This window comes from Falco peregrinus, chromosome 6 (assembly GCF_023634155.1).
Source record: "Falco peregrinus isolate bFalPer1 chromosome 6, bFalPer1.pri, whole genome shotgun sequence".
Lineage (NCBI taxonomy): Eukaryota > Metazoa > Chordata > Aves > Falconiformes > Falconidae > Falco > Falco peregrinus.
Window position 1 is genome coordinate 3,018,349 of NC_073726.1, and position 15,686 is coordinate 3,034,034.

General features: G+C 42.1%; 1 protein-coding gene across 6 annotated transcripts in view; it reads right to left on the reverse strand.

Annotated features, from left to right (window-relative positions):
• CELSR1 (cadherin EGF LAG seven-pass G-type receptor 1) overlaps positions 1-15,686 on the reverse strand; it is a 173,232-nt gene that overhangs the window by 17,169 nt on the left and 140,377 nt on the right. For 4 of the 6 annotated variants that reach the window (XM_055808886.1, XM_055808887.1, XM_055808885.1 and 1 more), the window contains exons 20-25: positions 14,423-14,566; positions 13,042-13,243; positions 12,546-12,713; positions 8,113-8,239; positions 7,535-7,735; positions 2,584-2,758 (exon numbers count right to left, since the gene is read on the reverse strand). In XM_055808886.1, coding sequence (XP_055664861.1) covers positions 2,584-2,758; positions 7,535-7,735; positions 8,113-8,239; positions 12,546-12,713; positions 13,042-13,243; positions 14,423-14,566 — 1,017 coding nt within the window. The remainder of the gene's footprint in view (positions 1-2,583; positions 2,759-7,534; positions 7,736-8,112; positions 8,240-12,545; positions 12,714-13,041; positions 13,244-14,422; positions 14,567-15,686) is intronic. The other 2 variants (XM_055808888.1, XM_055808883.1) reach the window with 1 other exon arrangement.

Here is a 15,686-nt window from a genome sequence, read left to right on the forward strand (position 1 = left end):
AACAGGTTAGTGCGTTGCCATGAAGACATGCAGAACGGGAGGGGTCTTGCTTGGTGCCAAATCCAGCCCTTTGCTCCTGAGGCAAGGAAGGAATTAAAATCCCTCTCCTAGATGGATCAAGCCACATTTTAAAATAAGCAATCTTAAAGCAAATCTAAAATGTTACACTATCACTCCCCATGGAGAAATATTCCAGAATCACACTCTTTTGAGGGCTGTAAGCCTTCTCCCAACTTCCATCCTACTTTTATTCATGGCAATTTGCTTTTCTATGCTGCGACCAAATTCGGCTCTTCCCTGTTGGAGTGTTTGTTATGTAAACATTTTACTAAGTTTCCCCCCATCCCCAAAGGTCAAGGTTCGCTTCTGCCAGTAGCCTGGTCCCATCACAGATACCTTAGGACCACTATGACCGAGCCTGAAATGAATGTCAGTTTGAGCATGGAAAATAGAAAAAAATAAATAAACGAAACAGAATAAGGCCACTGCTACTGTAGGTTCATATATTTTTTTTTTCAGGATAGTTGTGATAAAGATGAAATGGCATAGATATTTATCTTTCAAATGAAACAAAAAAGTCCTTTGCATGTCCAAAACTAAAATTCCTTCCCATATCTAGACTTTTCCACTATTAAGAAACATATACAATCCTTCTTTCATAAAGCAATTTAAAAGAAACTGTGTTTAAGATGCATGTTATGAAGTTCGAACCTTTTTCCTGTTTAGATATTAAAATTTACAAACTATAAAAGAAGCTTATTTAAAAGATGTATAGTAACAAAGTTATCCAGGCATAAGAAATCACACATTGTGTCATTTATGATTAAATAACTTTCTCTTCAGATGATTTCTAAATCTGGAAGGGTGATCTAAATGCTTAGTTTTCTTTATTCATCGTTTCACAAAATCCTCTGACTTGCACAGTAATAGGGATCTGACTTTTCATTTAAATGGACTGCAAATTCAGTAGATTCAGAAATTAAATTACAGCAGACAACCCAGAACCAGAACTTGAAACTTCAGAAGCACAAAATAGTTCCAGAGAACAATATCTAAGTAGAAAAATGTAAAAATGGTGTACATGTAATATTCAGACTGCATAATACTGCTGTTGAGAAGGTCTGAATTAATTTAAAATTCAGGAGAGAAGCTAAACATGAAACAGAAGATCCTTTCAACAAAATTCTTCTAGAGAGTTATGTGTTCTGAAATGCAAATTGTTTACTGCTATTTAATGATAATACTTATTTTCTACCAGAAACGATGCTGCCAATTGTCTGATTGCACTTAAACGTTCCTGAATGTCCTACAGTAGTACTATTTGTGCTGACAAAAGTTACACAGGTCGGAAATTTTTTAGAAGTTCAAGGACAATTTCTGTTTAAGATGTCAGGAATGTATCTAGAGTGGCAGAACCTTCTGGGCTGCGCCTTCCATTGTGTTCTAGGTAAATTGATAGAAGTAGAATTTATGCACAAGGTGATATGGAAAAATGAATCAGCTCTCCAGAGAGAGAACTAATCTGTACTAACCTATGCTATGTTTTGGCATTACACTTTTTCCACACAGGAAAAAAAAAGGCATATATTTAAAAGTGTAACTTGTTCCATAATATTTTTCCATGTGTGTATCAGTGATAGCTATTTGTTTGATCTGAGAGGCATCTAAATCTCTGCTATTGCTGACAGTATGTTGTTATCTGTAAAAATAAAAGTTATTGGATAAAAGTTAACTGTCTGCCTATGATCTGATTTCCCATTTGACAACACATACATGCTCAAATAGTTGAATCAAAAAATCCGGCTCCAACTGTTCGGCAAAGTGTACTTCCCAAGGAGCTGTCTGCCTGAATTAACACAGCACCATGTGCTTAGGGTAGCACTGGAAACATCTGATTACAAAAAAAGACAAGGTGAGGGCAGAGATAGATGTGCCTCTCTGGATCACCTTGGAACAGTTTAAAAGATTACTGTCTCCAGCTTTTCATCACTTTTCCTCAAGTGGCAGTTACTGCCTTTGTATCTGAAACGAAGTAAAAGGATGCTTGAGTATCCTCAGCTTGTTTTTATGCCAAGCAAAACAGAACTGCTGAAATCCTCTTCAGGGAGCATTTACTGCTGGCCGAGGGTAGGCAATGGGGACACGTAGTGAAGGGCAGTAACGTCCTGTGGGCAGCACTGTTTCTGAAGCCGCTGCAGCTACCTCCCTGACAGACTGTGTATCCATACCCCAAGGTACCAGCACATGGAAGGAAAATTTCTGAAGGCTAAGTTGTTAAAACAAAAATACTGTTATTCCTAGGCAATGTTATCAAGTCCTGTTTTAATCTGGGTGCAATTAGGTTTACATTATTGTAAAACTGTAAGTATCTCTTCAACTGGGGCAACAGGCGTTTGGTACACAGACCTGCCAAATTCAGGCTGACTTCTGCTAGACATGATTCGTTGTTGCCTTTGTTCAGGAAAACACGCAAGTGACAGCAGTAGTTAAGCGCATCCACAGCTGTCTCGGATGGGGTAACTGGACAGCAAAGACGGCAGGGAAAGGAAAAGAAGCTGTTTTGGGGTGGCTGAGTCTCAGTACCTGTTATGATGGCAGGGATGCCCCAGCCAACAACGTAGTAGAACCGCATGTGCCCGAAGTTGATGTTCCTCACTTCAGTCAGCATCCGGTAGATGTGGAGCTGCTCCACGAACATCCATGCAAAGGTGCTCATGTAGAAATAATGCAGGAGGATGGCAATCACAGTACACACGAACTGCAGAAGGGAAAGGGCAGGGAAATTAGAGTTGCATTTCTGAATCACAACCTGGTGAGCCACCAGCTCCCCCGTGCAGCTAAAAGCAAGTGTAATAAAAAGGTTTTGGCAGAACAAATATACTGTCACTAATTAAATTTTTCAGAGTTTCAAAAAAGCTGTTCACATTGTGAAAGCTTGTAGTTTTAGGTTTGGGTTTTTTTTAATTGTGTGGCCTGTTCTGAGTCTGGTTCACCTTTACCCTATTAACCCAACATGCTTTTGGCAACTGACCTTGCCCTCCACGTTCTGTGGCTAACTTCTCTGTGCATATTTGCTGCAAAGGTGAGCATTTTGGCTATTCTGACCAAACTCCTGCTTGCGGGAGAGGCATAGCTGGCAGAGCTCCTGGCTCTTTCTCCTATGAAGGCTGTAGACCCTTTGCCCTGGCTGCTGTATGAGTCTCACATGCACAGTGCCACTACACTGGATTCAGCCACAACATGTTTAACTGCATCAGCTAAAGCAATTTAACTGTAAAGCCAACAGATGGCTCCTGAGAATGGCCACCCTCAGCCCTGCACTGACTCAGTGGATCCCATTTCCATATCAAGGGCCATCCTATGGGTTTTTCTGCTACTTGAGTTTTTCCGGAAAGAGAGATATATCTCTCCAAGGAAGTGTGCCATTTTGGTAGCTTTGTTTTGTTTTAAAGTAGAACATATTTTGTGTCTGATATTAGTAGATACAAAAGTAAAAGAAACTCTCCTTGTGTTTGGCAGAGGTGGAATGGAGGTCTGAGAAGTTCTTAGGCCTTCAATTTAGGACCGGGCCCTGAGAAAGTCCTTTCTGCCTGAAAAAACTTTACTTCTGGGCACAGAAATCCAAAGTTTCAGCACAGGAAAAATGATTGTGCTGAACATGAGCAATGGATGATCTGTAGACTTTGAAATCCAGCCTTTCTTTGAGGAACTTTCTTACCAGTTAAATGAAATGTCTTTCTCACAAACAGGAAAAATTTGACATGATCTTATGATCTAATGTAAGATCAGCAGACCATTTTTCCCCTATGTGTCTGTGTCATAGGTCTGAAAAGGTCTGTTCCATCTACACCTCCTTTCCTGGGACTTTAAAAAAAGACTGAGAAGCAAAAGCATGGATGCATCCACGGGGTAAGGCAGTGGCCATCTCTTCTGTCCTTGTAGCTCTGCCCCTTCACTGATGAACCCCACAGACCTTGCACATCTATACTTCAACAAGTCACGGAGGATGCCTGGCTGTTACCACTGGACTAAAATGATGCAGCCTGAAGTAGACCACCACCAATTCCACAGATCAACCTTTTACCTGATGTTGAAATCAGAATATTTGACTACAATGTGGGAGAGTGGCTTCTAGGCAGAAGGTGGCTTCTAAGGGTTAACCCTCTTCTTGTCCACTGCAGAAAACCACCCTAACTGCCAGGCTGTAGGACATTCTTGTCCAGAAATGCTTGGCAATACCCTCCCCTCTTGAGGCTGTGCTACTTGCATCAGGCACAGAAGTCATGAGGACAAACAGAAAGCAGGCTAGTGCTGCCCAGGTAGTTCATGTCTCCGGCTAGGAACAAGCAGATCTGGAGCTTCCAGTCCCAGATTTTTATCCTATGTCAGCAGCACAAAGTGGACTATTCAGCTCTGCCAGGCTGAAAGCAGCAAAAATGAGGGCCCTGCTAAAACCAAAGAGACCGGGCCCTTAGGGTGAATAGGAGGAACAGCTACAGTAGGCAAAGTGGTAGCTGAAGTCATATTTGTGACCAAATGGCCACCTTGAAACCTCTGACTTTCACAGACTTGCATTTCTGCAGAACCTGCTAACCAGCCTTCCCTCCCACCTTAAGTCTGATGAGTGAAAACAGTAATGACCACAAGCATCTGACACCTGAATTGAAATCTTGCAATTAACCTTCTTTCAGAAGCAAAGCAAAGATTTTGCCAAGGATCTGTTGATAAGCTTGAATTAAGGGCACTTTCTGTAACCATTTGATTTTTTTTTTTTCTAAATACTTTACATTGTGTTTTGGAACCTTTTGTTCCCATGCAGAACTGACCCTGCTTTCAGACTTTGGCATGACTTTTTAGTGTTTTTTCATCATATAATGCTCAGAAATGTATATTTCCCTGCTTAACTTTGCTGAGCGAAGGAATCATACAAAGACTGCCAACTTTCTGGATTCACTTACTGCATCAGTGTTGTTATAGCACCAAGTGTTATTGAAAATGTAGCTCACCAAATAAAAGACCTTTCTTTCCTCTATGCAAGCAGGCCTTTTTTTGTTACTGCTTGCACATGCATATGAGTGGGCTGCTGCCCTGAACATTACCTTTTTCAGGTAAGAAAAAAAAGACAGAAAATAAATCACTTTCTATCAATAGTCCACGGAAAGATTAAAACCTCACCCAGAAATGTGACTTAATTTACAGAAACCCATAAAAGCCAGGCTGAGTGCCAAGCAGTGCAGCATTATTTGTGCTCCAGCATTCTTTACCTCTTTATGCTCATCAGTGCGTGACTCGTTAGACAACTCTCATTCCATACAGACAGATGAATAATTGTCTCAAGCAGACATGGCTTACAGCCCCCCTAACTTCTCAAATTGACTGGGTATGGTGTAAGGAGTGGCTTTCTGCTGTATGAAATATATTCTGTTACTTAAAGATCTTTGTAAGTGGGTTAAAGGTTTGGGGTGTTTTACCGAGTCCTGGTAACTACAGGACACGATCATACCATAAGCCCCAAAGCATGACAATGAGAAGGAGCAAAAGAGAACAAACTCATCAAGTACGACTGTTAGTATTTGCGGTATTGCTGTAATGAACTGTTTTACTACTCATAAACTTTTGCTCGGTGCTTCATGATATTATGAAAGGAATCTGGAAATGAGGAGCCGTCATTTATTACATAATTTTTGGTAAGATTCTGCAGGGATGTGGGCTTGGCCCCTTGTTCCTCAGTATTCATGTCAGAGAACTGAAAGAGTATAAACTCTTTGCTAGTGAAATGCCGTGAAAAATGAGTGGTGTGCTCAAGAAAGCATGGGAACGGTCAAGTTACACAGTGCTGTGGATCAATTGGCAAGATGAGTTAATTTGAGCAAAGTCATTTAAATATGCAAACTTGTATATTATAGAACAAAGACAACATGGGTCACACAAGACATGAGACCGTATCCCAGAGGGAGGTCACTGCAGAAGATCTCACCATAGCAGCAGGTAAGGGACTGGAGTTCCTGGTGCATGGGAATGTAGGAACGCGGGACTGGAAATGACACTGCCAGCTGGAAAGCTTTGTCCAGTTTAGCATTCACAATTTTTCAAAAGGTAAAGTGGGGGAAGAAAGCCCAGAAAAAAAGGCAACAGAGTAACCTGAATCTTAGAAATTGAAGAATTTAAGCAGCTTAATTTTATTTAGTTTTCAAAAAGAATTACTATTGAACAGAGGCTTCCTGGGAAGACAGTTTTTATGAGAGGGCTCTCAAATTTACTAGGAAAAGGTCTTGACAGCACTCAGTTACTGGAAGCTAAAATTATTTAAGGTCAACGCATGTTATAGTTCAAATTGATACAAGAATCCAGGGTGACACTTTGGGCTATACAGCAAGTGAGGCCGTGTGGTTAGGCACCAAGGTGTCATTACCATAACAGTGATGATACTCAGTGAATGTAGGCATATTCTCCAATTTCTGCTGCTTGGACAATGTGGAATCAGCATGGTTATCTCTTTTGTGGTGTGCGTTTTCATGTCAAGATTGTACTTCCCTCTCAAAATTTAGATTGAAACACGTACAGCAATGAATTTCTAGAAGATAAATTTTCTTCAGAGTGTTCAGGTAATCCCTACACCAAAGTTCTGAATATTCTTCGTATCTGTTAAGGACATAGTTTTTATTGCATGTCATCCCCATCTGTCTGCTGCCTGTTCGGTACATGCAACTGTGAAGCTTGGCAGTGCTGGAAGCCTTGCCTGCTTGTGTCCTACCTGTCTGCACGGCAACCATGACTTTTGAGATGCGTGCTACTAAGAATCAGCAGCAATACTACATAAAATGCTACACAGTTAAGATAGCAATGATGTCCTAGAACATACACACTTCATGTGTGGCATGTATCTCATATTCAGACCATTCATACCTTGCAGTTCTTCACATGCACAATGCTGGAGATACCTGCACTAAGCTTTGGCAACAGATATGATGGGCTGAAGCCAACAATCACTGTGGCTAGAAAGCACAAAGCAAAGCAACAGGTTTCCTACTGATTCTTGGATGTAGCAAGCTGTCCCATGCCTGGCAAGTGGCTCCTCCAGAACGGCCATGATAGGTGTGCAACATGCATATTAGCACCTGCACAGGAACACATAGTTGACAACCTACCAGTCAACACCAGGAGCTGTTTGGGCTTGTGAGGTACCTGCTGGAGGAGAAACTGGAGAGCCTCCTACTGAACAGACAAAGCAAGACAGAAAACATACTGACGGAAAGGAAGGAAGAAATCAGTATTCAGGGTTCAGTTCCTGGGATAAGCCTTCAACAGGGCTGCTGTTATATATTCTCTGAAAATAAGATATAGTCTTAACTCCTGGCACTGCAATTAATCACATAAAACACATAAGAATATATTAAAAGTCTGATGTTTTTCAAATGACTGTTGAGGCCAAGCAGAATTAAAAAAGAATAGATGGGAACAGGTAAAATTTGCAATACGAACCCCCTGGTTTAAAACTTGACAACTCTAGCAACAAGCACAGAGTAACTCTTACCGGGTTTTCAGTCTGGTTGATGCCAATAAGAAAGACGAGCTCAGAAAAGAAAAGGGCAGCCACCAGGTTTTTGTGGATACTGTGCAGGTTGGAACGTAGTGTACGGATGAGGACCAGCAGTATGAAGGTGACCAGCAAAGCTACCAGCGAGATGGATACAGTTGTGTAAGTGACGATCTTCAGAGGAAGCACCTCCCCATTCTGTAGAAAGACAGATTGACAGAACCTCTGTGAGTTTCTCCTTCGTTTTCCTCCAATCAAATTTACTACTCGGAATGTCAATGTTTTCACTACTACTGAGCCAACATACGGATTTGCTTCAGGACCAACAGCAGCGGATGATGTCGCCTCTTAAGTCACTCAGCATGCTGAGTGTGTACGGGCAGCACCCAGAGAGTGCACCAACCAGGTAAGATACCCCTTTCAGCAGACCCGATGGTGGGTGCTGTCAGGCATGGGGCAACACGTTCCTGACACACGGCAACATGGGATCAATCTCCTGCTGATGCTCCGAGTCATGCTCATAGCTTAAGTTCTGAATCAAAGCCCTCGAAAACCATGAGCCTGACATCACACACCTCTCTTTTTGAAATGTCCATCAGGACGGCAAAGCTGGTTATATGGTTGCACTGGCAAGCGATATGGCTCTGGTTTCTGGAAAACAGCTCACATCCTCTGGAGGACCAGGCACCTGTCCCGCCAATCCTGTAGGGAAAAAAAGGCATTTCTGAGAGCCATCCTCTGATCTCCCTTTGCCTCCTGCTGCTGTTGCTCTCTGGGGCTGCTCTTGCTTCGCAACCACAGAGGGCTGTAAGCACCAAGACAGAAATATTTATAGCTGTCACCTGCATCAACTTAAAAAGCCTTCAGCTGAAGTAATTTCTGATATGACAGCTGGCTTTGCTGGCCAAATTTTGTGGTTTTATAAGAATCTAGTTTTGAGTTTAAAAAAAAAAAAATAATTAAAACAATTTGCTTTTGGGTCAGTGACCACACAAGCAATATGGGGAAGCGACTGCACAGACCAAACTTGTCATAACAAAGGTAAAAAATACCAAAAACACAGAGAAAGAGATATGTTTTTGAGTCATGTCTATTTTCCTAGATCTAGACACTGCTAGCAGAGCTCTTATGCGGAATATAATATGCAATAATATGATTTCATTATATTGTTCCACTGAAAAGTGAACCCAGTAAAAAATACATCATATCAGCAGATTTCTTGTATTAACATTGGGGAGCAATTGGTCCCTTAGAAATTCTTCTCTGTGCAGCCTTGGTTAACTCCAGTGACTTCAGAAATTATTTTGTAACAATATTAATTACTCTATTCTGAAGTTAATGAGTAATAAAAACAGTCTTGTAGTTACTGAAAGAGTTTTTAATTAGATATGACAGGACGTGTTTTTCACTCAGCAATAAAATATTTGTTGAACAGTTTTAGTATCACTTTCTCTTAAAAAATAATCTCTTTAAAAACTCTTTCATTACATGCAGTTTAAGAGCTACTTTTCAACTGTGGCTCTAGGAAGATGTAACAGACAACAATTGCCATTGAATATGCCAGCAAATAGCTAACAGATGAATCACTTCAGAGCTAATGAGTTATTCAAGCCCACACAATGTTAAAAAAATCTATGAAAAAGGACTTGCCATTCCCTTATAATTGGCAGAATCCTCTTTACATACAAGCAAATACACCACTTTAAATGCAGGCAAATGGAGTTTATTATTGCAAACATAACAGATTTCTGTTGCATCTTTGATCCTTTCAATGATATAATCTCCTGAAGCTTTTGATTAGGAGGCAAACATTTCCTAGGTTAGTTTGCTCTTTTACTTCCAGCACAAGATATTGCCTTTTAATGGATTCTTCCAGAGGTTTACTAGAGCTTTTTGGTTATTAGTAAACAAATAACAGCTATTCCTCTTACCCAGGCAGACAATATCCTCCTCTCACTACGTACCTGGTTTGATGGTTGAAAATTGCATTATATATATTATAGCTAGAATATTGTGAAATCATAACATGCAGAGCACGTAGCTACCTCTCAACACATTTTCTTTTGTTTTATCCACACTCTTGAAATTCATCTCCAACAGGACTGTTCTATTTCCACAGCACATTAAACGCAACAAAATACTTACGAGCATAAACAGTTCTTAAGATTTTTCAAATTTTCAAGAAAAATGTCTGTATCCTTAATTTTACTAAATACAAAAGACCCAAATGAGCCATCTGTAGCAGAAGATCAGGTTTGAGACCATCTAAGGAACCTGAAGGTGCACAAGTCCATGGGACCTGAAGAGATGCATTCGTGGGTCCTGAGGGAACCTGTGGATGAAGTGGCTAAGCCGCTATCCATCATATCTGAGAAGTCATGGCAGGCCAGTGAAGTTCCCATAGACTGGAAAAGGGGAAATATAACCCCCATTTTTAAAAAGGGAAATAAGGAAGCCCTGAAGAACTGCAGTCCGGTCAGTCTCACCTGTGTGCCTGGCAAGACCATGGAGCACATCCTCCTGGAAAATATGCTAAGGCACATGGAAAATAAGGAGGTGATTGGTGACAGCCAATATGGCTTCACTAAGTGCAGAGGAATGAAGCTGGGTTAATTATCATTGATAATATCCAGCTGTGGGCTGGCTTCAGGGGCGGCGGGTTGGCCGATGTAGACAAGGTGCAGCTGTGGCTGGTTTGTTAAGTGGTTGAGAGTCAGTGAAGAGAGAGCAGCTGAGGAAAAAGCAGAGAGAGAAAGAAGCAAGAGAAGAGAAAGTGTGAGTGTGCCCTGGGTGAGGAGAGACTAGGAGAAGGCAGCAGAGGAACTGGTGTGAAGAGTGTGCTGGTATGAGATGGCAAAAGACCTTGTTGCAGCCTGGTAGTTTGGAGAGTGCTGCGACAACTAAGGGCAAATTATTCCTGACATCTGGTGGCCTTTATACAATGGGGATATAGCATCAGTGGCTGAGGGAAGAGCAGCTCGTGCCATCTACCTGGACTTGTGCAAAGCAATGAAAACTGCGACATGTTTGTCTCTAAATTGGAGAGACATGGATTTGACCACTCAGTGGATAAGGAATTGGCTGGGTGGTCACATTCAAAGAGTTGCAGTCAACGGCTTGATGTCCAAGAGGAGACCAGTGTGAGTGGTTTCCCTCAGGGGTCAGTGTTGGGACTGGTGCCGTTTAACATCTGGCCAACAACATGGACAGTGGGATTGAGTGCACCCTCAGCAAGTTTGCCGATGACACCAAGCTGTGTGGTGCGGTTGATATGCTGGAGGGAAGGGATGCCATCCAGGGGAACGCTGACAGGCTTCAGAGGTGGTGGGCCCATGTGAACTTCGTGAAGTTCAACAAGGCCAAGTGCCAGGTCCTGTGTGTGAATTGGGGCAATCCCAAGCATAAATACAGGCTGGGCAGGGAATGGATTGAGAGCATCCCTGAGGAGAAGGACTTGCGGGTGTTGGTGGATGTCAGTCTCAACATGATGTGGCAATGTGCACTTGCAGCCTAGAAAGCCAGCCATACCCTGGACTGAATCAAAAGAAGCATAACCAGCAGGTTGAGGGAGGTGATTCTCCCCCAGTACTCCACCCTGGTGAGACCCCATCTGGAGGACTGTGTTCAGCTCTGAGGCCCCCAACAGAAGGAGGCCATGGACCTGTTGGAGTGAGTCCAGAGGAGGGCCATAAAGATGATCAGAGGGCTGGAGCACCATTCCTATGGAGAAAGGCTGAGAGAGTTGGGGTTGTTCAGCCTGGAGAAGAGAAGGCTCCGGGGAGGCCTTACAGCAGCCTTCCAGTACCTAAAGGGGGCCTACAGGAAAGCTGGAGAGGGGCTTTTTGCAAGGGCATGTAGTGATAAGGCAACGAGTAACAGCTTTAAACTGCAAGAGGGTGGATTTAGATTAGCTATTAGGAAGAAATTCTTCACTATGAGGGTGGTGAGCCCCTGGCACAGGCTGCCCAGAGCAGCTGTGGCTGCCCCATCCCTGGCAGTGTTCCAGGCCAGGCTGGATGGGGCTTGGAGCAACCTGGTCTGGTGGCAGGAGTCTGCCCATGGCAGGGGCTTGGAACTAATGATCATTAATGTCCCTTCCAACCCAAAAATTTCTATGATTTCTGAAATATTTCTTTTCCCTCACACCTCCCTCCTAGAGTTAAATATACTCTCCCTGTATGTTCTGCTTATGTATTATGATTGCCTCCTAATAACTGCAAGAGGTCTAAGGTTCCAAAGATGGTATTTCCTCTCCCTCCAATTTTTCATTAAAATAAATGAAAGCAAATCCACAAAAGTTGATGGACTGAAAGGTAAGTTGCTTCTTACCACTGCAACTGTCTTTGGGTTGAATTTTGATTTAAAAACTTGAGATTCAAAAATTCATTATCTTTACTCGTGTAATTTTATCTGCAAAATCTCAGTCCTCCTTTTTACCAACATGAAGACTTGGGTTTGTAAATTTTTTGCACTGCCCCTGGCTAAGATGTCAAGGGTGGGAGGCTGCTTGCCATGTACTCTGTCCATAGTCACTGGGGTGTAACAGGAGAAGATTCAGCCCATGTAAGAACTGAATCATCTCCTGAAGATGTCCCTCTTAAAAAGAGGGCACGGGGCATTGAGAGGCCTTCAGACAAATCAAGAATTCAGGCACTGAAGTTAGACTGCCTGTCCAGATACACATCTGTGGGCAAAAAGCATGAGCAAATACAAGAAAATTGTAAGATTTATTATTGCTGGGTGAAAACGAACCCTGCAGAAAGACATGATGACGCTGTGTTTGTTAGAAACCACATGGCTAATCCTTTGTGTGATGAGTTATGACAATTGTTTTAATTTTCCTCAGGCTGGTGGGAAATGACTACATGGCTCTCTTCCACCAGAAATCAGTTGCCATTTGAATAAACTGAGCAAAAAGTGTTTTCCCCCAGAATTATCTTCCTGGGCAGAGCCTCTCTGCTACTGAGACAGTTACCGTGCACAGCTCTAAAGCAAGCAGGAGACTTACATGATGGAGTGGTTCCAGAAGACACAGACGGGCTTCGTTCTCTCCTCTGTTTCCAACATGGCATACTCCACTATGATGGGCTTTTCCACCAGGTTGGGAGGAAGCTCCCTGTCACTGTGAATGGCTGTGCTTACTACAGGTGTGTTAATAATAGGGCGATTTGGCAATCTGCAGAAGGAGAAAAATTGCACGGTGATCTAAATGCTAAAATGCAAAGCACTGATTTGGTAGGTCCTGCAAATAGAAGATTTCCAGTCGCTCCCACTCAGAAAGCAGAGCAGATGCACCATAAGCCTTCCACACAGCTGTGTTTCCAGAAGCTGCTGGCACTACTGACATGGTTACTCTCCCATGGCGTCCCAGAGAGACAGTACCGTAGTGACAACTGCGGCACAGATGACATTTGGTCAGTATAAAAGCAGTTTTGTCTCCCCCGCACACTCAGAGCAAGTGGAAGAAGGGATCTGCGCAATTCACAAACAAGTCTGAAACTTACCTCAAGCTCCTTCGGTCAGGATCGTAGTTTTCAGGCAGGAGGTGTCCCAGGGATCGGTATATAATGACCATGGCAACAGTATGATGTGTTGAATCATCTGGGTGTCGCTTCTTTCTCTTTGCAAAAGCACTCTCAGGGCTTAGTGCATCACTGCTCACCTTAGAGGATAATTTTTGATTTGAAGGCTTCATTGTAGGCACTGCTACGGAATTAACAGAAATGTTAAATCCTTTCACACAGCTTTGGAGCTACCATTTAAACTGGTAGTTTTGCTTTGCAAAGACAGAGAGATGCTACTGTTGTTATTACTCTAGGCTGACAGCACTGAGCATGCTCCTAATGTGATATTTGATATTATTAATAACACTTTAGCACATTCCATAGTTGTATAGCTGATAATCAAATAACCATTGAACCATGAATGGCCATGTAGTCTAGCTAGAAAATAAGCCATTGCTAGGTTAGAAGATCTGTAAGGATATAAATAATCTGTGCATGATTTAAGGAGAACACTAAAACAATATGCATGGTATTAAATTGCATGTAACTTTATATATGGCAAAACTATTGTTATGCATATACCGATTGGTCATAGGGGACTTCTCCCTGCTAATTCTGTCACATAATGAGCTTTCAATTTTGGCACTATCTCTTAAAATTCACATTCCTTTTTTTCTTACAGAAAAGACACAAGTCATATAAGCAGATGCCCTGTTTCTGAGGAAAAAAGTCATGAAGTTGTATTAGCTTATTGTTATTTTCACAAGTATTACTATTTCCCCATTCAGAGGATATTCAGCCATGGTATGTGTATAATTATCGCACTTTGAGTTATCCTCTCTCTCTTCATTTGTCCAAGGTAACTTGTGATTCCTCTCAGCGGTCTCAAGGTACTTCAGAGACACTGGGAAGCAGGTACTTCCCCCTGCGTTCTCCCGCATCACCCATCTTCCTGCACAGCTCAAGACCTTTCCTGTGCTGTCTAGTGTTTGCGTTTCTCCATCTCTCACACTGTCTTCTTCCATCTCTGCAGAGACTGGGGGAAGATGGCTGTGGGGCTGCGGGCTCTGGGTGGCTGTCCCATCCCATCCTGGTGGGAACAGAGGCAGAGCATTTCTCCCGCTTTGACAGGGCTGTTTAAGGGGCTGCAAGTGAGACCTGACAGACAGGTACAGCCAGTTAAGCAGCCCCCCATGCTCCCATTGTTGCCGGCAGGCAAATGCCTCAGAAGTATGCACAGCTGCTCCATCCCTAAATAATGTTCGCTTGTGTAGATGGTCACCCCACTCTCACTCTAGCACCATTCTGCTCCACAAGGATCAATCATGCTTCTTGGGAGCTAGTCAAAATTGCCCTTGTAACGGCAACAGAAGGGTTTTACCTTTCCTGTCTGAAGGTCTGAACAAAGTATCAGGGAAGACAACAGATGACTCCAGATCTTTTGGATAATCTTCTTTAATCTCATGAAATCGTGGTATTCTAGCTCCCGTGAAATTAGACTTGTCAAAGATGTCAACAGCAATAACTGGGGGGAAAAAAAATTTCCCACAAAATTAACTTCAATGCTTTCAAACGTGATATTGCAACACAATGAAACATGATCGAAAGGTTAAAATATCTGCACAATGCAGAGAAGAAATTTAAACTTGAAAACACAAAGTCAAATCTAATTTCTCTCAGTTAATACCTTAAATGGCAGCTAAAAGCTTACGTGTCATCATTATTGTACATTTATCAAATTATAAATTCATTTTGCAGTGGAAAGGAATTCACAAGACAATATCTCATACTAGGAAAACACTACTGCATCACTGGAAATACAGAAGTGGCATGTTTCAATTGCAGACTTGCTTCTTGTAGGGAAGGCTAAATCTTGCTGCTTCACAAATATACTTCTACATCTGTTAAATTGCAAAGTCAGCTAAGCAGAGAAAATAACCTGGATTTTACCCTGGACTACTCCTCAGTCCTCCAGTTCTCCTTCCTCTACATTAGCAATTCCTCTCTGGCTCACCTCATCAGCTCTGCCTGTTGTACAACTGCCAAAATATTTAAAAGGAGCTGAGTTGGCTTGAGCTTTCCCGTTTAAGAGAAGTCATTGAGTGCCAATTTACATATTCTAATAAAAGTGAAAAGCTGGAAGTCCTGGGGGTAATGCTACAGTTAAAGCTGTGATCCACTGCAAGTTTCTATATGAAGAAAAATCCAAGCTAAGATCTGCAAATTCCTATTTCTTTCCTAGTCTCTAAATAACTCCCAGATGAACCATTAGAAAAGTACATTAACACCATGTTCACCTGGAAAAACTGTTCAAAAGAAAACAGACCCCTTTCAGGCCAGAGCTGCCTCCTCCCTCCCAAGCTCAAGCCTTTATACTCAGGAAGAGCTGGTCAAAAAAAATCATGATTTACAACCTGCAAGAAATTCTGGGTTTTGTTTTCATCTCGGTTCAGTGGGGTTAAAATGCCGAGTGTGAAGATAAAAATATTTTAATTCTGATAGTCTTGAATCAAAAGAAAATATTTCAGTTTTGGTTTATTAAACAGAAATCAAGGTGTTTCAGTTTGGCTTAGTTAACCATTGTCTGTCCCCTCCCGGAGTTGATGCGGGATGTTATAAAATTTGTAGCTTGACTGTCTCATGCC